Genomic DNA, 27,058 nt, shown 5'->3' on the forward strand with positions numbered 1-27,058 from the left:
ACCCTGGAGATGTTTTGGAGGGAACATAATTTAATTCCCTCAATTCTTACCACAATAGCAAAGTTGATTTCTGGAATTCAGTAGGAAACTTGGAATTCTGGGATAGCCATTTGGGGTGGTGAAACACAGGCCAGAATGGCTGTTAGGCCTCCTTGTGTGTGCAGGGAAGTGTCTGTGGAACATTCGCTGGAGATATGGAGTAATGACATCATTGCACTATGCGGCGCATGGGAGTCCTCTGTGCCTGTGTACTGGTTCATGGTGGCACTTGAGGTTTGCCAGAACCTATTGGACCCACTGAAAAATTCTGGAAAGAGCTGGTCCTATTCTCAGATCAGTTCCTTCCCAGCAGGAACCCATCAATCTGGTGCAAATGCTCACTGAAGCAGAAGACAATGGCATTCCTAGGTGACAATAATTCAAAGAACGGTGGCATTCCAGTATGAAGATTATGCTAAGAAAGGTGGTGTTGAACAAGTGGGCACTTGTGCAATTACTTAAAACCGCTTCCAATGGGAGTAACATTGTGTCCCTGTGAATGTGCAATTTTAAGTAGTTGAACAACTGCCTACTTCCACAACACCATCCAGGCTACCTGGTACATGTGTAGCAGTGCCAACTGGTAGTCAAGGCCAGCATTGCATTGTGCATAACACAACAACCATTATGGTCATTCACACAACCCTGTAAGCAGGGCAGGGAGTGGAGGCAGGATTGCACCTATTTATTTATTTGATTTCTATACCGCCCTTCCAAAAATGGCTCAGGGCGGTTTACACAGAGAAATAATACATAAATAAGATGGATCCCTGTCCCCAAAGGGCTCACAATCTAAAAAGAAACATGAGATAGACACCAGCAACAGTCACTGGAGAGGTACTCTGCTGGGGGTGGACAGGGCCAGTTACTCTCCCCCTGCTAAATAAAAGAGAATCACCACGTTAAAAGGTGCCTCTTTGCCAAGTTAGCAGGGGTTCCTACCTTCCCCCCAGATAATCCTGTTTTTTCCTCTGGCCGTGTGGCCCGCATGCCCACACAAGCCACGCTGCCTACGTGCAGGCAGACTGAGCAGCCAGATGACCAGGCTACAGGCAGCCCAAGCAGGCACACGTCCACCCACTTCTATTTCAGTAAATGCCCAGCTAAGAAACTTTGGTTACCTGGCAGGAGCCAGGGTTGCCAGAACCTAAGGGGTATACTTGTGGGTCAAATGGGCCGTAAGCTAGAATTTGGCTTTTTTAAAGCCAAATCTGGCCACCTAGGGCAGGACAGCACCAGGATTGGACCCGATCCCAGCGCTCCATATGAGCAGTCATACCCGGGTAGGTTTGTGCAAGCCTTGGTAGAGCTGCTTATGTGAATAGCCCCGATGTCTGTAAAATTTGCTTTGAAGGTAGCACTTGGGGGGGGGGGGAACCCTTCACTTTTCTTGCAATTATCCAAACTGCAGATTGCAAAGGATTATGGGAGGATCTTCACGATGTGGGTGGGCCACAAGCCTATGATCATACTCAATGGGTTCCATGCAGTGAAAGAAGGGCTCATAACGCACTCCGAAGAGCTGGCTGGGAGGCCTGACACTCCTTTTGTGGCTGACACAATGAAGGGAAAAGGTAAGTAATTCTTTTTCCATGAAACAATTTTCAAAAATATTAACATTTAAAAGATTGTCAGCTTCTCAGAGCTTTCCCTTTGCACTATTCAATTCAAGCTAGAAGGGACATATTTATGCTCACGATCACCTGATCAACAAGTGTGCCATTTTTAAAAAATTGAATCTGTGTGGAAATGGCCAAGTTATGAGGAGCAGAAGTTGAAAAGCAGACAAGTTGGTTCTTCCCTCCACCCATCTTTATATGGTTTTCTAAATCCAATAGGGAAGCACAGACTGACTCAATTCTTCAGGAAAAGTTTCTCTAGATGGTTTGTCTTTTGTATGAGGCTCTTTGACATGTTGAAGAAAATATGCTTTGAATTCCTACAAATTAAGACGGTATCACTATTTCAATCTTGTATGTGCTCTCATCAGTCAGAATGTTCATGGTGCTTAGCACAGAGGCAGGGTAGTGGCTCACCACACCATCTCATGTGTCAGAGAGACTTGGGCCAGGCCTGGATAGAGTGCAACCTTCTGGTTATATATTTCTGGAGCGGAACCCAGTAGCAGTCTGTACTATCAAGCTAGAGAGGCAGAAAACAAGGCGCAGGTGTTCTGGTACTGGCAGCCACTCTCTCACTCCCTTCTGGCCCCACCCTGGCTGTAACTGAGCTGTGAAGGCTGGTTATTCATTCAGTGGGGGAGGAAAATCCCTGCAGGGAGGGAAATGCATGACAGGAGAGGGAAATGGATGACTGGGGTTGGGGATTTCCCTCTCCTGCTGGTTGGATGACCAGCCTTCACAGCTCAATTACAGCCAGGGTGGGGCCAGAAGGGAGTGAGAGAGCAGAGGCCCGTGCCAGAGCAGCCAGAGGGTCATTTCCCTCCCCTCCAGCTTGTTCGTATGGGCCACTACCGGCTGAACCAACATGGCTCTCTAATTTCCCCTCCTCATTTGCAGGCCTGAGAAATTTGAGGGGCCACATTGGTAGTTTGGGGAGGAAGGGAACTTGTCATCCTGAAGTTAAATCAGAGCACGGAAAGGAACAGGATGCATGCTTCTTCCTATGCAAAAGATGTCACAGCAGAAGTCACAGAGAAAGTCGTGAAAGATGGGCACAAATGGCATTCTAGTGAGTCCTTTTGCTTGGAGCACAGAGAGCACGAAAGCAATTTGGAGGAGACTTAAGGGCCATTCACACGTTATGTGCTGCACTTGTACAATGACTGTACACAGGTACAGTCATCCACATGTTATGCTGAATGCAGGTACAGAAGTACACCCAGTGCCAGATTGAGACTCAAGCTATGCAAGCTACAGCTTGGGGCCTCACATTATGACGGGTCTCTGAATACTGAAAAATGACTAAATTTCAAGTCTGATATAATTGGCTTCGCCACCTACCACTGGGGAAATAACTTGCCTACGGAGCAAGAGGTTGCTTGTCCGAATCCCCACTGGTATGTTTCCCAGACTATGGGAAACACCTATATCGGGCAGCAGCAATATAGGAAGATACTGAAAGGCATCATCTCATACTGCACGGGAGATGGCCATGGTAAACCCTTCCTCTGTTCTACCAAAGACAACCACAGGGCTCTGTGGGCGCCAGGTGTCAACACCGACTCGAAGGCACAACTTTATAACTGGCTTAAACATAATGCAGAATGGGGAAAAACAAAAGAGTGCTTATATGGCTACAGTTATTTATTAGATTGAGTTTCTATATCTGCAAAAATATCTGTAAGTTTTATCTAAATTTTATTAGCCCAGGGCCTGGTTTAGACCCAGGGGTGTAGCTATAATTGAGTGGATGGGTTCAAAGATCCCAGGTCCCCCAGCTTCTGAAGGCCCCCCAGCTTCTGAAGGCCCCCCATCTCCACTTCTCCCTATTTTCATCGTCTCCTTCACTCTGAGGTGCTGCTGGGGAGAGGGGCAAACACAGGCCCCCTCTTCCTTAGCTACACCCCTGTTTAGACCAGTGACCACCATCATGGTTACAGGCAGTGTTCACCTCTTTGGACAAACACTACCGTGATCATGAGCACTGCGGCAAGCAGGGATGAGTTACGCACCGAGGCGGGGATTTCAGCCTGTTTTGTAATGCTATGGGGCCATTCAAGCTTTACATAGCATGTCATAATTTCTCTGTAGTTGCCCCAGAGCTGTGGAAGGTACTTCCTGCTGAGACTGGAGCTGCTCCATCCCTGTTGGCTTTTAGTTAGTTGGTGTGTTTTTATGGGTATTTTAATTTGATCTTTTATACGTTTTAACTGTTAAATTCTTGGTTTGTTTTATGCTGTTAACTGCCTAGAGACTTTGGGAGTGGGTGGTATACAAATTTGCTAAATGAATAAATAAAAGAACAATCCATGTCTCAGCATGTCGTAATCCGGCCCTGAGTACACTTCCTGTCTGTACCGTGCATTTGAAGGGCCTGTTCGCTTCTAAAATGGACACAGATAGTCATTCACACAAACACGTGTATGAGTGTACAGACCCGTACAGCATAATGTCTGAATCAGGTTCTAGAGCTAAAACTAGACTAAAACTAGACTAAAACTAGACGGTGTACCTATTGTGGGCTGCCTTGCAATCTGCCTTGCTCCCCAGGAGGCTGCTGTTTGCCCCAAGAGGAAGACTTCCTTTGGTTCTAATGGGGATTTTCCTGCAGGGACAAATAACAGCCAATCCAGTTGAGAACTCTGGGGGCGGATGGACACCCTATGCCACTATGTTCTGGATCAGGGCCCCATGTGACAACCAGATTGATTTAAAAATGAACAAATATGTAGAATCCAGAAGACAGAGTTGTGGTATGCAAGGACAGTGGAGTTGAATCAGAAATATTAATGCTTTATTGAAATAGATGTTATTTACAGAGAGGCAGGTGCAGTCTGCTTTTCAGTGCTCTTGCTGCTGGCTCTTTGTTAGTCCCACCTCCACTCCAGGACTGGAATAAAAGTAACTAAAGCACCACTCAAATGCTGGCCTGGGCCAATGAATCTCTCTCTCCATGCGCCTTCTTCAACTGAGAGGTTGGCAGCAAGCAACAGTCATGGGTTGCGGTCTCTAGAATTGTAGATGATATAGTCTGTGTCCATTTCTAGCCATTCTATCAGGTCATCCATCCATCCATCCCTTCCTTCTCCTTCTTCTTGAATGTTTTCCTGCTAGCTCTCTTTCTAGCATTAGTTGTGGTATTTGATATTTTACTCCTAGTCTGAGGATGTCAATGAATGGATTAACCAAAAACACCACAACATGCAGGCACCAAAAATGCAATTGAGATATTGTCACTTAATTTGGCCCTTTGATAGGTCCTCGCTGATATTTTATTGATTGATTGATTGATTGATTGATTGATTGATTTCTATACCGCTCTTCCAAAAATAGCTCAGGGCGGTTTACACAGAGAAATAACAAATAAATAAGATGGATATGATACATGACTATTCTTGTTCAAATCAAGCACATCTGCAGAGTGGATTCCAGAGAAAGGAAAAGACTGCACCTAAAATGCATACAGTATAGGCATTTAGTATATATAAAAGAAAGGAAAGGAAAGATCATGCTGTCGAGTCAGTCTCTACTCCTGGCGACCACAGAGCCATGTGGTTTTCATGGTAGAGTACAGGAAAGGTTCACCATTGCCTCCTCCCGTGCAGTGTGAGATGATGCCTTTCAGCATCTTCCTATATCGCTGCTGCCCGATATAGGTGTTTCCCATAGTCTGGGAAACATACCAGCGGGGATTCAAACTGGCAACCTCTTGCTCGCTAGGCAAGTCACTTCCCCACTGTGCCATTAGGTGGCTCAGTATGTCTAAACAGGGATTAATTTATTCAAAGTGCACCTTTTTAAACAGGCCTTTGGTGGTTGCTTTAATTGTTTTAACTGTTATTAATTGTTCAAATGCTTGAAATGGCTAATTGCGTTAATTGGCTGACATGATGTGCCAGCCCAACAGAGATGGGAGGGGCTTGTGGTGCTGCTCCTGTGGACCGGAAAGTAGCCGTGTGGCTTTAAAGAGCGGTGGCTGAGCTACAAGTATTGCTGCAGTTTTTCCCATTCGTGACAATGGGAAGAAATACAGTAATGCTTGCAGCATCACCATGCTTCTCTTACAGGGATCCTGTTGCTTCTGTGTCCATAAGAGCACCACTGTAGACCCTCCCTGTCTCTTCAGGGCAGTGACCTCCACTATTTTTCAAGCAGGGGCCACTCTGACACAAAACCTTCCAAGTGAGAGCCATTTACCACCTCGCTGATCTTGGCGCAGGGCTTTGCCCTTTAAAAGAAATGGAACTTCTTGAGCTTCACTGCCATCTTGGATGGCCCACACGGCGCTCTGGGAAGGGGAGTCCTTGCCAGCACTTTCCTCATAGAGATCTATGGAGGAAATGCTGGGAAGGACTACATATCCCAGTGTGCAACTTGCAAGATGGTGATGGGGTTGGAGAGGGCTGCGTTTGCCCTGAAGGAGCCCCACCTGCTCTGGACAAAGTGCAGCACTGTGTGATGGGTGTGGTCGCCTCCACACCAGGCCAGGAGGGCTGTGTGGAGTATTCGGCTTCAGCTGAAGCACCACACAAGTCTAATAAACAGATTCTCAGTGGAAGCTACTACGGGTTCCCAGGCCGTGCAATGAAGAACACTGCTATTGGGCTCACAGTTGCATCAGCCTTTTGTTTAACCACCATTAGATGTGATAATTTGGTGGCCTGGAAACAGAATTAACGCATAAAGACATAATAATTATATACATAACTAGAATGATGTCTTATGGCCTCATAATAAGATGGTCAGTTTGGCCTGGCCTTCCAGGGTTTTTAAATGGTTGCAAACGGTTTTAATGTTGTAACCTGGTTTTTCAGGGTTTTCAAACTGTTTTGAATGTTTTAACTGTTATCATTTTATGGTGTTTTGCAACCTCTGTTTTCAACTGCTAATTGATTTTAATTGTTTTGTTTTAATGTAAACCGTCCTGAGCCATTTTGGATGGGCAGTATTTTATTTTATTTTATTTTATTTTATTTTATTTTATTTTATTTATTCGATTTCTATACCACCCTTCCAAAAATGGCTCAGGGTGGTTTACACAGAGAATAAACAAATAAGATATAGAAATTGAATAAATAAATAAATCATGATTATTGTCATATCTGTAATACTACTACTGTTACTACTAATGGCTGATTGGCAATATCAGGAGTATTGTTTGCCACTGGCCACAACTGGAAGCAGCAGAGACGCTTCAGCCTGATGACCTTGCGGAACTTAGGCATGGGGAAGAAAAGCCTGGAGCATCGAGTGCAGCAAGAGGCCGAGCATCTGGTTGAATTTTTTGTGAATGAGAAAGGTCAGAAAGATTACTATTTCTAGAGAAGACATTTTGCAGTTGTTGTCATTATTCCTGTTTCTGTTCTGATCGGGGTCGCTGGGTTGGGTTAACTATGGAGCAGCAGACAGGGTGAATTGCCTAGAACACCCACTGTGTTAGGACCCTCTATTCAGGGGCAGAGCCACCATTGTGCAAACATGTTCAAAGAACCCAGGCCGCCACCCCTCAGGGGCCATTCCTCATGCCCCAACTACGCCTCCTGAATCTGACGCCAGAGATGGGGGCCATGGTGTAACTCACAAATGGGGCCGTGTGACCCCGTTTGCAGACTAAACTATGCCCCCTGCATCTGACATCAGATGCAGGGAGTGTGGCTAACCTTCGCCCCCTGCATCTGACGTCAGATGCTAGGGGGCCGCAGGGGCAGGCTGAACCCAGGCCACCGCTGGCCTCCCTCCTCCACTGCTTTAGTTTCTGTTTATGAGCAATTAAGGTTCTAGCTCTCATGGGCACAGATTGAAAAACATAGAATGTGCTGGCTGTAACTTCTGAAATTTGGGGGCTTTTGCTGATGATCAGAGAATGTTTGCTTCCCCATGCAAATGTGTGGATGAAAAAGCCAATTGGACAAGCAGCCATCCCCTATGCGGATATTCAGAGAAAAAGCCCACTTGGACAAACTGCCCCCCACCAAGGTGAATATTTGGACAAACAGCCCATTCAGATGAACATCCCCCCGCCACAAAAAGACATGTGCTGGGAGGGCATCAGGACATCATGATAGGTGCACTTTTGGTGTATCGCCTTTCTAATTGCATGAGATAGTAAACGATTATCTTAACTTGGCTCTGTGTCAAGGGTTCTTAACTTGTGGTGCTCCAGAGGCTGTTGAACTACAACTCCCATCATCCCGAGCCACAATAAATTGTAGCTGGGGTGATGAGAATTGCAGTTCAGCAACATCGGGAGTTGTTCAGATAACCCATGAGGCTGGGGAGGGTTGATGATGTGCAATGTGCCCACACAATCAACACAGTGGCGATGTTCTGAAGGGAATCCAGAGAAGGAAGTCCTCCAGTATCCCACAATGCTTTGTGTGGGCAGTGGAGAGGCTGCCTGTGTCAGTGCAGCAGCTCCTGGCTTCCTGACTACTCTGTTGTTGAAAGGGAATCAGGCTGCAGTGAACTGCTGCAAACAGCCCTGATAGCATACACGATCGTGGCTGGAAGGCAACATGGGGGCTGTGTGGCTTTAACCTTGGTTAAAGCCTAGGTAAAAGGTTTGGGTAGCCCTGCTCTGGAGCAGCATGGTAGGAGTGGGTCCCATGGGGGCTTGTGGGTCCCACACAAGGCTTGCTACCTAGGTTTTCCCGCACCTACCCTGCTTTGGCTGGTCATAAGAACAACCTTAATGATTGACATCCAGACTACATTACTACCCAGGAATTAATTTTTAATTTCAGTAGGAATACTCAGGAGTAATTTTCTGGATGTCAGCCACCTTTTGCATGTGGAAGGGGTTTTTCTTGGATCCAGCTCTATGGTATGACCACCAGTGGTTGTGTGTGTTTGAAATCTCAACCATATAACAGAAACCAGAATCATATTTGTGTGGTCCATTGAATTTTGACTCTGGATTCCTTACAGGCATTGTTCATGTAAACAGTTTATTAAACTGGGGTTACATATAGCTCCCTTTCAGGCCTCCAAGAATAAGCCTGCAGCAGATTTTTAGCCTACTTTCCTTAAGGATAGTAAGCTTATGAGATCACCCAGCATTCTGTGTGTGTGCCCATGTGTCCATGTGAGTGTGTGCCCTCCCCTAAAAACTTTACAATGCCTGGACCAATATGAACCAAATTGGGTACAGTTGTAGGGACACATAGGGATACTCCAACGGCATAGGTTGTGATGATGTCATCTACACCAAGATGGTAGATACGTAGACATTTGAAGTGCAAGTGGGTTAACTTGTGAATCGCCTAACCGATTTGAACCAAATTTGCTACTGCTGTAGGGACACATGGGGATGTCTCAATGGCATAGTTTGTGATGATGTAATACATCCCCATTCAAGATAGTGAATGCATGGTATCAGGCACAAGAGGGCTAACTTATGAACTGCCGAACTGATTTGAACCAAACTTGCTACAGCGGTAGGGACACCCAGGGATGCCTCAATGGTGTAGTTTATAATTATATCATCCACCCCGATTCAAGATGGCAGATGCACGAACATTTGAGGTGCAAGTGGGCTAACTTGTGGGTCGTCTAACCGATGTGAACTAAATTTGGTACAGTTGTAGTGAGTGACACATAAGGACACTTGAACTGCATAGTTTGTGATGATGTCATCCACCTCAATTCAAAGTAGCGAATGCATGGTTTCAGGTGCATGAGGGCTAACTTATGAACCGCCTAACTGATTTGAACCAAATTTGGAACAACTGTAGGGGCAAATAGGGACACCTCAACAGTGAAATTTGTGATAATGTCATCCACCCCATTCAAGATGGCAGACACATGATCATTTGAGGCATAAGTGGGCTAGCTTATGAATCACCTAACCAATTTTAGCCAAATTTGCTACAGGGAATGCCTGATGTCACACGGGGAAGTTGCTTAAGCTTGTTGGGAGGCTGTTTGAACACAAAATTTCCTATAAAGATATTATTTAAATATGAATGCAAATAAACAAGTTATTCTTGTAATAACTAATCTGCCTACTTTCCTTTCACAATAATCTTAATTGATAATTACGATCCTCACAAGTTAAACTACTTCAGCCTTAACCATCACACATCCATCATCTTGAATCAGGGTGGATGACACCATCATGAACTATGCCATTGAGGTGTCCCAATGTGTCCCTACAACTGTACTCAGTTTTATTCATATTGGTCCAGGCATTGCAGAGTTGATGGGGGGCACACCCACACAGACGCACACACAGAATGCCGGGTAATCTCATAAGCTTACCTTCCTTAAGGAAGGTAAGGTAATAAAAGGAAAGATCTAATTATACTTATTTGGTGATATAATTATGTATGTTGATTTGTAAGATGTAGGCAGCTCCAAATGCAAGCAATCTTTTCAGGATGTTTCCATAGTGGTAAATTGCCTCGAAGGCTCTTTGAACAAAAGAGTGAGATTAAAATAAATTAAGGAAATAAGATTGTGATATTCAGCACCCTAATGGACATCCATATTAGCACTCAGGTATTCCATCATGTGGAAAAGGTGTGTGAGATTTTCAGTGATCTCCTCCTTTGCTCTGCAGCCACCTGTGCCTTCCCCCAGAAAATATCCCTGAGGTTGTGGACCCCTTGAAAATCATGCTCCTTCATGTAACAGAAAACCGTGGTGCCCTGGTGCACTGCAGGATTCATATGCATGTTGGACACTTGCTAGACAGTGAATCCTATTGAACTCTTTGGGTTCCCTGCTGATATCTGGTAGAACTCCCACCACTGCCACACACAGCAGCCCCCCCACCACACACAAGACATTTTATTCAAACAGGCATTTGAAGTCTCATTTCTATTGACCTTTCTCTCAAGTTCCTGCCCCCCTTTTAAGGTTTTTTAAATGGTTTGTTGGGGATGAGGCCAGAGAGCATCTGCTTTGCATGCAAAAGGTCTCAAGTTCTATCCGTGGCATCTGCAAGAAGAACTGAGAAAGACTCCTCTCTGAAACCCTGGAGAGCCACTGCCAGTTAACAGTAGATAATACCAATGGTCTGACCGGGTACAAGGCAGCTTCCTGTGTCCCTATGTACAGATTTTAGCCGAGTGACACCCTGACTAACAAAGCCCTTGCATAATGAACAAAGTTGTGCTAGCACAAGAAAATAGCACTGTTGCACTAACAAAAATAGGGATTTGCAGAATTGTGCTCTTGCACTCTTATGCAGAAGTTGCCTTTAAACCGGATGAGGCATACCACACGTTGCACAAGTGTAGTGCAAGCATGCTTGTGGTAGCGCAACACTAGTCTGGAATCCAAGTTCTAGGCTTAGCAAAACTTGCCTGCACAGCAGCCTTGTACCAGTGTAGGGGTGGGAAATCTTGGCCCTCCTGCTGTTGAACTACCATTCAACAACAGCTGGAGAGACAAAGACTGCCTACCCCTGCACTAGCACAACATTCTCTTACAAATGCACCGTTAGTCAAGTTCTTAGCCACTGTTCTTAATTAATATGTTTTCATTCTTTTTTTAAAAAACACCTTTGATTCACTGTACACCACATTGAATATGTTTGTGCAGAAAAGCAGTTTATAAATGGCATTAAATAAAATACTTCTGAGTACATATGCTTAGGACTGTAATGCAAAGAAGTCTTCTAATGGTCTCTGTTCTCCACATCTGTTTCTCGTGGAAAAGGATTATTGGCTGACACGCTGTGCAGCATTCCATGGGTGGTTCTGCATTGTCCACACTGCTTCAGGCATCAAAGACGACACTGATGCTTTTGCACAACAGTGTTCTTGCACAAATATGGAAAAGATACTATGGCCATTCTTTCCAATGGCCATAATGTCACAAAAGCATGATTGTGCAACTTTCCATATTAGCACAAGAAGGCTCTCTTGCACAGCAGAATCGGTGTTGTTTTAGACACCTGCCACAGCATAGGTGCTGCAGAACAGTCTGTGGGATGCTGTGTGGCATTTTGGCCACTGGTCAGAATGTCAGTGATGACTGCATCTTATCTATACCTTTTCAGGGAAGCCCATGGACCCTTCTTTCGCCATTTTCCACTCAGTATCCAATGTGATCTCAGCTACGGTTTTTGGACACCGCTTTTCCTATGATGATGAAGATTTTGAAGAGATGCTTAAAGCTGTTGACTTTATGTTTCATTTTCTGCCTAGCCCCTTTCGGATTGTAAGTTATTTTGCTTAAAAAAAAAAAAGTTAAGGGAGAATGAACATCTTCTTTTGGAGGGGTGGTTGTGTTAAGTTGTTATAGCAAAGCAAAAGGAGGGTTTGGACAATTCAGTGCTTTCCCAGCCTGACCACAAGCAATGAAGAAGCCAGTGGGTCATGAGCTGCGCATCTTACTGCCCGTCATGGACATTTCTTTACTGCCTGGGGGCACAGTTTATCTAAACTACCCCTTTGCAGGAATTCAGGCCAACTTGGACTCCCCAGTTTTTGCAGGGTCTGTGGAAGAGGTGTCCAGCAATCTCTCTTGCAGTATTAGATTGGATCAGTTTCAATCTGTGACTCCTGAGGATGTGGACAAGCTGCTTGGGGCTGTGAGGCCTACCACCTGTTCTCTAGATCCTTGCCCAACTTGGCTGCTTCTATCTAGCAGGGAGATTGTTGGAGATGGCCTAGTTAATATCATAAACGCATCACTGAGGGAGGGTAGGGTGCCCCCTTGTTTGAAGGAGGGATAGATTAGACCACTCCTAAAGAAGCCTTCTTTGGATCCCTTAGTGATGGACAGTTACAGGCCAATCTCCAATCTCCCTTGGTTGGGCAAGGTGATTGAGAGGGTGGTGGCCGACCAGCTCCAGGCAGTCTTGGAGGAAATTGATTATCTAGACCCATTTCAAACTGGCTTTAGGGCTGGCTATGGGGTTGAGACAGCTTTCGTCGGCCTGATGGATGACCTTTACCGGGGAATCGACAGAGGGAGTGTGACTCTGCTGGTTCTTCTGGATCTCTCGGCGGCATTCGATACCATCGACCATGGTATCCTTCTGGATCGCCTGGAGGAGTTGAGGATAGGAGGCACTGCTTTGCAGTGGTTCCGCTCCTATCTCTCAGGCAGATTCCAGATGGTGGAGCTTGGTGACAGTTGCTCCTCAAAATGGGAGCTGTTATATGGAGTCTCCCAGGGCTCCATTCTGTCACCAATGCTTTTCAATATCTACATGAAACCGCTGGGTGAGGTCATCAGGAGATTTGGTGCTGGGTGTTATCAGTATGCTGATGACAACCAAATCTACTTCTCCTTTTCATCTTCAGGAAATGGCACTCATTCTCTAAATGCCTGCCTACAGGCCGTAATGGGTTGGATGAGGGAGGACAAATTGAAGCTGAATCCAAGCAAGACAGAGGTGCTCATTGTGGGGGCTCAGAATCTGAGGGATGAGTTAGATTTCCCTGTGCTGGATGAGGTTACACTCCCCCTGAAGGAGCAGGTGCGCAGCTTGGGAGTACTCCTGGACCCAGGCCTCACCCTGGTATCTCAGGTGGAGGCCATGGCCAGGAGTGCTTTCTATCAGTTTCGGCTGATTCGACAGCTGTGTCCATTCCTCGGAGAGGATGACCTCAAAACAGTGGTGCATCACCTGGTAACCTCCCGGCTTGACTACTGCAATGTGCTCTACATGGGGCTGCCTTTGTACGTAGTCCGGAAACTTCAGTTAGTTCAGAATGCGGCAGCCAGATTGGTCTCTGGGGCAACCCGGAGAGACCATATTATGCCTGTCTTGAAACAGCTACACTGGCTGCTATGTTTCCGGGCAAAATACAAAGTGCTGATTATTACCCTTAAAGCCCTGAACGGCTTAGGTCTGAGTTATCTAAGAGAGCACCTTCTTTTACATGATCCCCACTGCACGTTAAGGTCATCTGAGGAGGTCCGTCTCCAGTTGCCACCAGTTCGTCTGCTGGCGACGCAGAGGCAGGCCTTCTGTGTAGCTGCTCCTGGGCTATGGAATGCACTCCCGGCAGAAATTCTTAATCTGAGATCATTGCTGTCCTTCAAGAGAGCCCTTAAAATGTACTTATTTGGCCTGGCCTTCCAGAGTTTTAAATGATTAATTGTTTTAAACTGTTTTAAATTGTTGCCCTAATTTTCAGGGCGTTTAGCTGTTTTATTGGGTTTATTGTGTTTTAAGAGTTTGATTTTAATTGTTAGTTTGTTTTTAATTGTTTTTATCATGTTGTGAACCGCCCTGAGCCGTATTGGAAGGGCGGTATATAAATCTAATAAATAAATAAATAAATAAATAAATAAATTCAGATACTAGTTTAAACTCGGAAGTAGGGAAGGATAGGAACATAGGAAGCTGCCGTATACTGAGTCAGACCATTGGTCTGTCCAGCTCAGTATTGTCTACATAGACGAGCAGTGGCTTCTCCAAGGTTGCAGGCAGGAATCTCTCTCAGCCCTATCTTGGAGAAGCCAGGGAGGGAACTCAAAACCTTCTGCTCTTCCCAGAGCGGCTTCATCCCCTAAGGGGAATATCTTACAGTGCTCACACTTCTAGACTCCCATTCATATGCAACCAGGGTGGACCCTGCTTAGCTAGGGGACAAGTCATGCTTGCTACCACAAGGCCAGCTCTCCTCACAGGAGAAGATGTCTGTGTTCACAGAGGGAGAGAATAAAAATAGCATCCATGCATTCAATTGGCCAGTCAGATTTGGTGGTGGGGAGGGAAGGGGATCTCAAAATACACTGGAGAGCTACTTCAGTTATGCTTGGGAGCTACCATTACCTCCCAAGTTACTTGATGCTCACCTTTGTTTTAAAGAGAATGTGTTTCCACATGAATTTACCTGCCAATAAAGATCTTCAGGTAAGGCTCTATTCCACATGCCGATGCTGACACCATCAGCAGTTCAGCTGCTGAACACACAGGACAGGTCCTTTCCTGCAGTGGCACCCAGGTTTTTGAACTTCCCTCCCTTAGAGTACCAAGCTGCTCCATCTCTTTCAGGCTTCTGGCAGCAATGAAAGACATGGTTCTTTTACTGGGCATTTTATTCCATTGATTATGGGCTCTCCTCTCTGATTATATTTTTTGGCTTTTCTGTATATTGTTTTTAACAAAGTGTGTTTGTATGGAAAATGAATGAATGAAAATGAATAAAACCAGCTGTTTTGGTGGTTTTATTATTGAAAAGTGGCATAAAGTTGTATAATGATATATTTAATTGCATAAGAATGATCTAATAAACTTTAAAAGAACCTAAACATAGGAAAATGGCACAACCCCCTTAATTAAATTAAATTGTTAAATCAAATCAAATCAAGCTGCATAAATCCTGAAAATGTGGGTGGGGGAGCTATTCATCCCACAACAACTTCTTTTCCAATTAGCCTCCAATAACTCATTGGCAATGAGGGATGGATGTTCCCTCCCTGTCACTTTCCAGAACGGCCACCTTCCTTATTTTCCCACGTGTAGCTGTATTACTCCTCCCTCCTTTGCACTGGACAAGCAAATACTTTACTTAACTTCAAATCAGTACAGCAAAGACAAATTACAAAATGGTTCATTTTCTTTATTTTCAGGCATATGATCTTTCCCCAAGACTTATGCGTTATCTGCCAGGACCTCACCAGAAAGCTTTCTCTTGTTTGAAGAAGGGACATGAATTGGTGAAGGAAGAGATCAGAAGCCATGAGAAGACCAGGAACCCACAGGATCCACAGGATTTCATTGACTATTACCTGGATCAAATAGAAAAAGTAAGTGGCTGCATTGTGTGGATTTGAGGTTGCTTTCAGGAAAGGCTGGGGATAACGGGTACATTACAGGCCCTGCAGACTCGGGAGCCTGAATATATGCGAATACTCCTACTATGAATATATCCAGAGAACTAAGAGTACATAAGAGCCAGCGTGGTGTAGTGGTTAGAGTGCTGGACTAGGACCGGGGAGACCCGAGTTCAAATCCCTATTCAGCCATGATACTAGCTGGGTGACTCTGGGCCAGTCACTTCTCTCTCAGCCTAACCTACTTCACAGGGTTGTTGTGAAAGAGAAATTTAAGTATGTAGTACTCTGGGCTCCTTGGATGAAGAGTGGGATATAAAATGTAAAATAATAATAATACTAATACTAAGAGCCAGGATGATCTGTCTTCAACATGGCCCTTAAGGCCTCTCAATGATGCATTCATAATCGAGTCCATCCACCTTGCTGCTGGTCACTTTCTTCTGCTTTTTCCTTCAACTTTCCCCAGCATTATGGACTTCTCAAGGGAGCTGGGTTTTCGCATAATGTGTCTGAAGTATGATAGTTTTTGCCTGGTCACTTGTGCCTCGAGTGAAAATTCTGGTTTGTTTTGTTCTATGATCCATTTGTTTGTTTTCCTGGCTGTCCATGGTCTCCTCAAAAGTCTTCTCCAGCACCAAAGTTCAAAAGCATCAATACTTTTTCTACAGTGCTTCTCCAAAGTCCAGCTTTCTCTTCCATAGAGTGTCACAGGGAAAACCATTGTCCAAACTATTCTAATCTTTGTAGGTATAGACACGTCACAGCATCTAAATATCCTTTCCATGGCCTTCATTGCAACCCTACCAAGTGCTAGTCTGCAGCGTATTTCTTGACTGCTGGATCCTTTACTGTTGATGGTCGATCCTAAAAGGCAGAAGCTATCTACCATTTCATTGTCTTCTTTGTCAGTTCTGAGGCTGGTTGCTGTACCTGATATCATTAGTTTAGTCTTCTTGACATTTAGTCGTAGTCCCATTTTTTCACTGTGCTCCTTGACTTTTATTACTAGAGCTTGTAGATCATCCGCATTCTCAGCTATCAGAGTGGTGTCATCAGCATAGCACAAGTTATTGATGTTTCTTCCTCCAACTTTAAAACCATTCTCATCTTCTTCCAATCCAGCTTCTCTCAGTATATGTACAGCATATAAATTGAATAGATACAGAGAAAGTATACAGCCTTGTCTTACTAGTTTGCTGATCTGGAACCAGTCTGTTACAGTCTGTTACACCATGTTCCATCTGGACTGTGGCTTCCCATCCTGTGTGTAGATTTCTCATGAGAACAATGAGATATTCTGGGACGCCCATTTTCCTAAGAATATTCCACAACTTGACATGGTCGACGCAATTGAAGGCTTTTCTGTAGTCAATAAAGCACATATTGACTTCTTTCTGGTATTCTTTGGGTTTCTCAATTATCCAGCATGAATCAGCAATGATATCTCTTGCTCCTCGGCCTTTTTTGAAACCTGCTTGAACATCCGGCAATTCCCTTTCCACATAGGGCTCTAATCTGCATTGGATGATCCTGAACGTTATTTTGCTAGCATATGAAATTAAGGATATTGTGCAATGGTTTGTGCAATCTGTTAAATCTCCTTTCTTTGGTATGGGTATGTAGACAGACCTCTTCCAATCTGTTGGCCACTGTGTCGTTCTCCAAATTTGCTGGCATAGTTTGGTTAGAGCCTTGACTGATTCTTCTTCTGTTGCTTGCCGTATTTCTGTAGCTGTTCCATCAGTTCCTATAGCCTTCCGACTTGGTAATGACCGGAGTGCTGATCTAACTTCATCTTCCCGTACTAGAGGTGCTTGCAAGTAGGGAATATCTTCTAGAGTATCTTGGATGTTTACATCCCTGCTGTACAGATTTTCAGTATACTCCTTCCATCTCTGTTTGATCTTTTCTGAATCAGTTACTATCTATCCTTTGGCATCCCTTAACATACCAATTCGAGGTTGGAACCTCCCTCTGAGTTCAGAGATCTGTAAACAGAGCACTGCAAATAGTCAAGGCTATAGCCCAAGCAAGTCTTGACTTAGTGCTCCAATAGGTGGAATACAGAGCAGCTCCCGTGCTTCCAGCTGCACACACACCACACCTGTCACAGAACTGGTGGTATATTCTTATTAGCTTGGGCAGCTTTAAAAGGGGCTTGGCCAAATTCATGGAGGACAGGTTTATCAATGGCTACTAGTCTGGGGGCTACTGGCTGCCTCGGAGGCAAGATGCCTCTCAATACTAGTTGCAGGGGAGCAACAGCAGGAGAGAGGGCATGCCCTTGCCTGTGAGCTTCTCAGAGGCATCTGGTGGGCCACTGTGTGAAACAGGATGCTGGAAAAGATGGACCTTCGGCCTGATCCAGCAGGGTTGGTCTTATGTTCTTATGAAGAGGAAACATGAAAAGCTAGGGGGACCCTGCTTATCAAAGGGTACAATTCAGGCTTGCTACCGCAAGACCAGCTCTCCTCTCTGAATGGAAGAGTGGTGACAGTCTGCCCAGTACCGTTGTGAAATCTGCCCAGCCAGAGGTCCCCGAGGCATTCAAACCCCTTCTCCCTTGAGCTGAATTGCTCAGTGATTGAGTCCCTCTCTATAAGTGGAACACTGGAACTCCTATGTGAAGCAGGGACATGAATTTGGAAAGGCAGAGATCAGAAGCTTATTCTGGACTCTGTGGAGAGTCCAGAATACCTGACTGCCTTGAACAACCCAATGATTCCCTAGGCTGGCAATGGGCACACAGGATACCCCAGCCTATAGAATCTGATGCAAAGCTTAGTTAGCACCTTGCTGCATTTCTTTTCCTGCCATTCTGGCAGAACTACTGTGAATAGGGCCCCTAAGTTTCCCCTGATGAGATTCACCCCCTTGGCTTCACTCTTGAGACAGATGACTCCATACCTAGCTTTTAGGTATAAAAGCTGCTATATACTCATTCTCTCTCTCCCCCCACCCTTTCATCAACACTTCAATGCTCACCAACTGTGGGGCTCTCTAAGCTCCTGCCCTCTCCCCCTACCTCTTTATCTCTCTTCGTGGGAGCTACTTCACTCCCAATGTCCCTAAGGTTGTCAAATATCTGATTTCCACACTGTACCTCTACTTCATTAAAAATATCAATGTTATTTCTTACTTTTCAAAAGCCTTGGCTTTGAGCCCATTTGCTCCTCTTAATTAGCAGTGTCTTGCCATTGTCTGGACTGCAATCCATTTGTTGTTGATGCTTGTAAGTTTTTTAAAAGTTAATTTGTATCTTTGGATGCCAAATTTTATTTTATAAAACACTGAAGGATTTTTCTTTTCCTGTCTTTAGACTGAGAGACTTGTTGTGCAAATATTTTGTATACTTTATCATTCTAACAACTGGAAAATTAACTTTTATTCCCCTCCCCCCTGTAATTTTTCTGTATTATGGTTGTGGAGAGATCTGTGGACCAAATAAACACATTATGATGATGCTTGTAAGTTTGGTTTCAAGTAATGCTCCCCTTTGGTCTCAAGGCATAGGTGAATTCATGGGTATCATACCCAGATGCAATTAAGCATGGTAACACTATACTAGGGATGTGCAAAACTGGTTCTAATTGAACCTGGTTTGATTCGAACTGGCCAGGTGCAATGGGTTTGAACTTGAACCAGCCAGGTCCCCAAAAGAGGGGATGGTCCAGGTTCAAACCAAACCAAGCCTAGTTTGGATCGAACTGGTTCGGCCCTGTTTGGATCGAACTGGTTCGGCCCAGTTCGACCAGTTCAGTTGCCCGGCTTGTAAAGGAGAATTGCCGATGTAAAAATGGGTTCAGGGGGCAGGTGAGAGGGCACGTTACCAGCTCTTGTGGCAGCACCAGGGGCAGCTCGCTGGCAGTGGCCCCTCTTGGACACACTGGCACTCACACACACACACACACACACACACACACACACACACACTGCATGGCCTCCGTGCATGTGTGGAGGCCATTTGTGTGACCTCCGCACATGCGTGGAGGCCATTATATCACCATGCAATGGTTCTATTGAACCAGTTCACAAACCAAATGGCTCAGTTTGAGTTTGGTTCAAACCCAAACTGAACAGCTTGTTCTGGTTCCATACACACCCCTACAATATACAAACTAGATTAACAGTGGAGGTCCTTCCCTGCCCCATGGGTTTTGACCGCATTCATTGGTTTAATGTTACACAGACTTATTATAACACAATACAGAATGTGATACTCTCAGGAAGCCAAGAAAAGTGACAGAGGCATGGAACTGTACAAGAAGAAGCAGTCAGACTTCAACTCTAATGTTGTCCTTCTGACGTCAACAGTGCAAAGATGACAGCAACACTACATTTGATGAGGAAAACCTGTGTCATTTGATTGTGGACTTCTTTGCAGCAGGAAGCGAGACAACATCTGTAACACTTCTCTGGGCCCTGCTTTACATGATAGATAACCCTGACATCCAAGGTAAGACTTCTATCAAAAGACAAAATGTGCTATTATAAAAGCCAAAATGTGCTATTATATTTTGGAGGCCGCTGTACCTGTGCAATCGGCCTCCAAAATGGCCGCCACGCCAGAGGGGGAAGGCCCGAATGGGCTGAAGAGGCCGGTTTGGGAGGAAAGGAGGCCGGCAGGGGGTTCAGTTCTGGTTCAGAACCTGACTTTAAAATGTCAGTATACTTTTTATACAGTTCAGTATGCAGTCATGACACTTTGAACTAATTTCAAATGAGCGTAGATACATTTTGTGCAAGAATCATGAAAGTGTTTTGCTTGCAGTATTATTCTGTATGATGAATATAGTCTAGATGTCAGCCATTTTTTTCTTAGACTAAATAGTTATTTTAGCCTGAGAAAAAGTGGCTGGCATCCAGACTAATGCTGTATGTGACCAAAAAAATCCCTGGGCTTAACAAAGAAAGTGTAATTTTCACGTCTCTCCCCTTCCCTCTGTAGTTCCGTGTGCTGCCAGCATATATGTCCCTGAGGATTGTGGGACCTGTTTAGAGTTGAGTTTCAAGATAATCAAGAGATTTTAGGTTCATGTTCATGTTTTGTTCTGCTTCATGGGCAGCGGGGGACCCCTTTCCAAATCAACTTTTGGTTTTGCATTTAGCCTTGCTTCAGTTTGGGACAGGGTTGTAGCTCAGTAATAGAGCATCTGCTTTGCATGCAGAAGGACCCAGGCGGCATCCCCAGGTAGGACAGAGAAAGACCCTTGCCTGAAACTTTGGAGAGCTGCTGTCAGTCAGTGTTGACAATACTGAGCTAGATGGAACAATGTTCTGACTCATTATAAGGATGCTTGCTATATTACTATGTTCCCTGTAAGAAACATTAAAACACCAAAAAATGCACCAAAAAACCCCAGTGTTTTTTTTTAACACTTAACAAGTTATTCTAGTAAGAACTAATCTGCCTACTTTCCTTTCGCTATCCAGGGGCGTAACTACCATTAGGCAAGGGGAGACAGTCGTCTTGGGGCCCCACTGCCTCGAGGGGCCCCCCAGAGGCACATCACATGACTCCCCACCCACCCACGTTGCACCCCCTATGAATTATGTTGAGTCTCTTGGAGATCGGCAGTAGCAGAGAGTAAAAGAACTAGATTCAATGTGAACTAGATATTCACCGTATTCATAATGGGGATGTGAGTGTGAATGCACTATATATTGTGAAGTGTGTTTGTGTATATCAGTGAGGGGCCCATTTTAAAATCTTGTCTTTGGGTCCACTCCAACCTTGCTATGCCCCTGTCGCTATCCCTACAACTGGACTAAATTTGGTCCAAATTGGTTAGGCAGTTCACAAGTTAGCCCACTTGCACCTCATATGTTCATGTGTCTGCCATCTTGAATTGAGGTGAATGACATCATCACAAACCACGAAGCTCTTCTTATGATCCATGAGAAAAGCTTCTGTCGGGTCTGCGGAGAGAGCGGGCTTAGCCCGCTCCTCCTGCAGATGATCAAAGTGCAGCCCTGGGTGGCCAGATTGGCCGCCCACATGACTGCCGACTCTGTCATGGAGCCAGTAGGGGCTGCGGGGATCAGGGGCCGTGTGGCCCCCGGAAGTCCCAGGATGCCCCATGCGAGCATGCGGGGCATCTTGGGGAGACCCCCGAGCCTGAGAGGCTGGCTGCAGCCTCCCAGTCAGGGGTCTACTCATGTGGCGACATACAAGCAAAAAAATGAGGTTCATGGAAGTCTTGCTCTGTTAACCTCATTTAAGGGGAGGTGGAATTAGGCAGCTAGCCGCCTTGGGAGCTTTCCAGCCGCAGGCGAGCCCAGTGATTCCCACGAACACTGGAAAGCAGACTATGCTCCCTTGGCCCGCTTTCCAGTGATCGTGGGAATAGCCTCTATGTGTTTGTGGTGTCCCTATGTGTCCCTGAAACTGTACCAGATTTGGTCCAAATCAGTTCCCACTTACACCTCAAACGTTCATGTGCCCACCATCTTGAATCAGGGTGGATGGCATAATTACATACTATGCCCTTGAGTCATCACTGTGTGTCTCTACACCTGTAGAAAAATTGGTTCCAATTGGTTAGGCGGTTCACAAGTTAGCCCAATTGCACCTCAAATTTTCATGTGTCTACCACGTGATTTGGGGTGGATGACATCATCACAAACCATGTTGCTGAGGTGTCCCTCACTACAACTGTGCCAAATTTGGTTGAAACTGGTTAGATAGTGAATGAGTTGGTCCTCTTGTTCCTCAAACATTTATGCATCTGCCATCTTGAATTGGGGTGGATCACATCATCACAAATTATGAAGAGCCCCCCTAAAAACATATATGTACTCTATGCCTTTATATTAATACTAGTATTTGTAAGCCCGTTTTAATAACGGGCTCTAGTGGGGTGGGTGGGGGTGCTGCTCTTGGCCTTGCGGGGCGGCCAGCAGCCGGTGCATGCAGAGCAGGGCGCCTCGGAGCCCAAGACCCGATGGGGAGAGTGGAGAAGGGGAGGCTGCTGCAGCTCACCGTGGGTATAGATGTTGCCCAGTTCGGAGGCAGCCGGTAGCCCGTCAGCACGAAGCGGTTGAATTGCAGGTGGGGGGGGGAGCTGGCCCAGTTGAATTGCAGTTGAGGGGGGTTCAATTCAAGTGGTTGAATTGCAGGTGAGGGGGGAAGCTGGCCCAGGATCCTGGACCCCCCCAGGAAGGCCATGGCCGGGCTCCTCCCCCGGGGTCAGCTGCCTGACGGGCACCTCTGCTCATTTGCATGCTTCCGCGTAAGTCCCGCCTCTCCACTGCCGCCTCTGCCCTCCCCGGTTCCCGCTTGTTCTTCGTTGGTTTTCGGGCGTCTGGGTGTGTGTGTGTAGTGCTTGTTGTTAACTTTGTGTGTGTGTGTACTGGCAGGGCTGGTCCCGCCGCTGCTGCCTCTGACCTCGCCGGTTTCTGATTTTGTCTGTTTGCATTTGTGGCAGGGCTGGTTTCGCCACAGCTGTCTCTGCCTTCCGCAGCTTCAGGCTAGTTCCACTTCTGTTGCTTCTGCCCTTCCCGGTTCCTGCCTCTCTTTCTTTTTGTTCGTCATGTTTCCGTCGCCGGTCTCTTCTCCCCGCTCTAATCTCCTTGCTGCTTTTAGTTTATCACTCCCGCCATTGCCGTCTCTGTTCTCCCGGTCCCCTCGCGGGCCCGTCTCTTAGCTCTTTTATTTTTCCCCTGGCCTTTTTTGTTTGTTCCCTGCTGCTCTCACAGTTCCCGTGCTGGTGCCACAGCCCTCCCGGATCTCCCGCTGCCGCCTCAGCCCTCCCGGTTTCCCCGCTGATGTCTCTGTCCTCCCTGTCCCCCTCCGATCACTGAACATGGCCGCCCGTATCTGGGCGGCCGTATCTTTCTCTGCGGTTCTGAGCATGCGCTCTGCGCATGCTCAGAACCACCGAAAAAGACACGGGCAGCACGGCCGCACACTCAGGGTCTTTATTATAGAGGATAAATCCCAAATATAAATATATTGACAATCTAGAACCACAATCTATATATATCCACTTGATAAAAGATAGGTCACATATGGTCATAAAATTAATCCAAGTAAAACATGAATAAATCCAAACAGTATATATATTTAAAAAGACAATTAACAAAATATATTCTCCATAGAAAATATATAGGCCTCATCAATATATATACAGAAAGATACACACACACACACACACACACACACACACACACACTTAGATACATCTGAGAGAGAGGATAGTTACAGCCATAGATATGTTTTGAAATAGACTAAATCCTGAATTTTGAAATAACTACATGGGAAGACAAAGCGAGATTTACCACAGTTAACACCAGTTGACGAGGACTGTATCGGTCAAAATGCATCTGGCCCAGGACACTGGATGGTCAAAGCATCTCCTTGCATGGTGCCACATCATAGGAGTACAAACTATATGTGAAACAGTACATTTCATATATCTCATATAGACAGCTGTTAACTCCTTTGACGCTCGGGTCTCCTGTTTGAGCATCACTTTTGGGACTTTATTGTATATATTTTATATGCTTACAGATCTCTCTCTCTCTATATATATATGTGTGTGTGTGTGTGTGTGTGTGTGTGTATTTGTGATTACCCGTATCTTTTCTATGGAGAGTATATTTTGTTAATTGTCTTCATATATATATGAGTGTGTGTATGTGTATATATGTGAATCTCTCTCTCTCTCTCTCTCTCTCTCTCTCTCTCTCTCTCTCTCTCTCTATATATATATATATATATACACACATATACTGTCAAGTCGGTGTTGACTCTTAGTGACCACATAGATAGATTCTCTCCAGGATGATTACTTTTATGACCATATGTTATCTATCTAGATTGTTCTTCCAGATTGTCAATATATTTATATTTGGGATTTATATTAATATAGATAAAGGCATAGAGTACATATCTGTTTTTAGGGGGGCTGTTTTTTGTTCACCAGAGCACCTTCTGAGACCCTATAAGAGTATAAGGTTTTGTTTAGTCATGGATCATCACAAACTATGCCACTGAGGTGTCTCTAGGTGTCTCTACAGCTGTAGCAAATTTGGTTCAAATTGGTTAGATGGTTCACAAGTTAGGCCACTTGCACCTTAAAAGTTTATGTGCCCACTATCTTGAATCGGGGTGGATGACTTCATCACAAACTATGCCATTGAGCTGTCCCTATGTGTCACTCACTACAACTGTACCAAACTTGGTTCAAATCAGTTAGATGGTCCATTGAGCCCACTTGCACCTCAGATGTTCACATGTCCACCATCTTGAATTGGGGTGGATGACATCATCACAGATGATGCCATTTGGGCATCCCTATGTGTCCCTACAGCTGTAGCAAATTTGGTTCAAATCAGTTAGGCAGTTCACAAGTTAGCCCACTTGCGCCTTAAAAGTTTATGCATCCTCCATCTTGAACTGGGGTGGATGACATCATCACAAACTATGTTGTTGTGGTGTCGCTGTAGTCCCTATAACTGTTCCAGATTTGGTTCATATTGCTCCAAGCATTGCAAAATTGATGGGCGGGGACACACACACACACGCAGAATGTCAGGTGATCTCATAAGCCTACTGGAAAGTAGGCTCAAAACAAGCCACGGGTAAAAGTATAAAATCCTTTCTGGGACAAAACCATGCTCAAGCAGAGGCCAAAGTTGGAGATAAATTAGCCTTTTGGGCCCTTTCCGTCTGCTCTCCAAACTGAACCTCGGAAAGCAAGGGGATGCAGAATAACTTAACACATTACATTATTCTAACCGTTGCCAAAGCGGTGTGGGGCACTCTGTTCAAAAGAACACTCTTCTTCCAGGTCTGAATTGATGTGAGTTTCTCTATCTTCCACCAGAAAAGTTGCAAAAGGAACTCCATACTGTTTTGGGCCCTACTCACAAGATCTGTTACGCCGATCGGAACAGAGTGCCATACACAAATGCTGTCATTCACGAGGTCCAGCGCTTCTGCAATTTCCTGCTGGTTGGATCCTTCAGGGAATGTATGAGGGATATAACCTTGCAAGGCTTTCACATCAAAAAGGTAGGTGGAGTGTGCCCCGTGCTACTGCCCATTACTTCCCTAGGGAAAGTCACCCTTCTGTCCCAGCGCATGGCCTAGAGCAGAGGGAGGCAGCCTTTGGCATTCCAGCCGTTGTTGAACTACAACTCCCATCATCCCCAGCCACAACTTAGTATGGCTGGGGATGATGGGAACTGTAGTTCAGCAGCTGGCGTGCCGAAGGTTGCCTATCCCTGGCCAAAAGAGAGATGATATTGCAGCTGTGCTTAAGCTAAGCAGGCCTGGGGTTGGCCAATGCCTGGAGGGGGGACCCCTTGGGAATCCCATATGTTCTGCCTTGGGTTCCATGATGGAAGAAAGGTGAGACAGAAGTGTAATCAGTAAATCTGAGTTGTATACAGGCACGAGCTTCCAGCACCAACTGCGATAGCTCCCTTGCTTTAAAAATTTAAAAAAGGTGTTACTAGCCTCGAGTTATGCCCCCTAACGGCGTGCCCCCTAACAAAGGGGCAGTTCCTTGGGGGCAGCAGAGCCAGGGGTTCCACGGCGGTCTCCCGTGGGTCTCTGACACATTGTTTTAATTGTTTCTACTGAGCTTTATTTATTGTTTTAAGTTGTGTACACCACCTTGAGATCTCGGTCTTAGGGGTTTATAAATATAATACATAAATAAATAAATTTGGTAATTGAATGTGTACTACTGAAAAGCACTTTCTGGGATTAAAAATAAAGAATCCCCCCCCTTTTTTTGTTAAGTGTTCAGAACTGCTTCATGGATATTATCTAAGCTAGGGCCTCCCAACCTTGGGTCCCCAGATGTTTAACAACATCTGGAACCCAAGGTTGGGAGCCCCTAGCTTAGACAACATCCCCGTTGTGACTGGGGATGATGGGATAACAACTCCCATCACAACGGCCAAAGGCCAAACCTCTGTTGTTAAGCAATACTTGCAATAATCCTGGCCTGGTTCAACACAGTTGTTGAAATCTAGTTTTAATGTGGGTTACTGACATTAATAGGATTGTGTGGATCCAAGCCACATTCATCCTGGGCCATAAACCACTTTGGGCATGGGCGCACAGAATCATGCTAGTGTTGGTAACCCACATTGGTAGTGGGTTGGTAACATGCTAGTGTTGGTAACCCACACGAGGGCCCTTTCTCACGATTATTTATGTGAGATGGCTACTAGGCGGGTGGTGGGGAAGGTGACTCAAACTTACCTTCCCCGCAGACGATCCATCAGGCCGTGCGGGGTGCACAGACTTATCCAGTCAGTCCTGAACACAGTCCCTTGCTGTCTTCAACACTCTTATAGCTGGAGTTTTTACATGGGCGCATGCTGACCCTCCTTCTAATGCTCCTGTATTCCTGAAATGGTTTTCCCAATATACGGCTCGGACATTCTACTACTAGAAATATTTATACACCACTTTCCAACAAAGTTCCCAAAGCCATTTATACAGATAGAGAGATAAGATGGTTCCCTGCCCCCAAAACATAAAGGTAGACAACAGCAACAAGCACTAGAGGGATGTTGTGCTGGGGCTGGATAGGGCCAGTTGCTCTCTCCCTGCTACAAAAAAGGGACTCGCCACTTTAAAAGGTGCCTCTTTGCAGGGGATTTGATAGCATCTCTGCCGCGTGAGTGAA

At 45.4% G+C, this 27,058-nt stretch overlaps 1 protein-coding gene across 1 annotated transcript in view; it reads left to right on the forward strand.

Moving 5' to 3' along the window:
* Nucleotides 1–27,058, forward strand: part of LOC128351051 (cytochrome P450 2C25-like) — a 33,047-nt gene that overhangs the window by 3,721 nt on the left and 2,268 nt on the right. The window contains exons 2-7 of the mRNA XM_053310153.1: nucleotides 1,451–1,613; nucleotides 6,811–6,960; nucleotides 11,668–11,828; nucleotides 15,201–15,377; nucleotides 19,722–19,863; nucleotides 25,238–25,425. Coding sequence (XP_053166128.1) covers nucleotides 1,451–1,613; nucleotides 6,811–6,960; nucleotides 11,668–11,828; nucleotides 15,201–15,377; nucleotides 19,722–19,863; nucleotides 25,238–25,425 — 981 coding nt within the window. The remainder of the gene's footprint in view (nucleotides 1–1,450; nucleotides 1,614–6,810; nucleotides 6,961–11,667; nucleotides 11,829–15,200; nucleotides 15,378–19,721; nucleotides 19,864–25,237; nucleotides 25,426–27,058) is intronic.

The sequence above is a fragment of the Hemicordylus capensis genome, chromosome 3 (genome assembly GCF_027244095.1).
Source record: "Hemicordylus capensis ecotype Gifberg chromosome 3, rHemCap1.1.pri, whole genome shotgun sequence".
NCBI lineage: Eukaryota > Metazoa > Chordata > Lepidosauria > Squamata > Cordylidae > Hemicordylus > Hemicordylus capensis.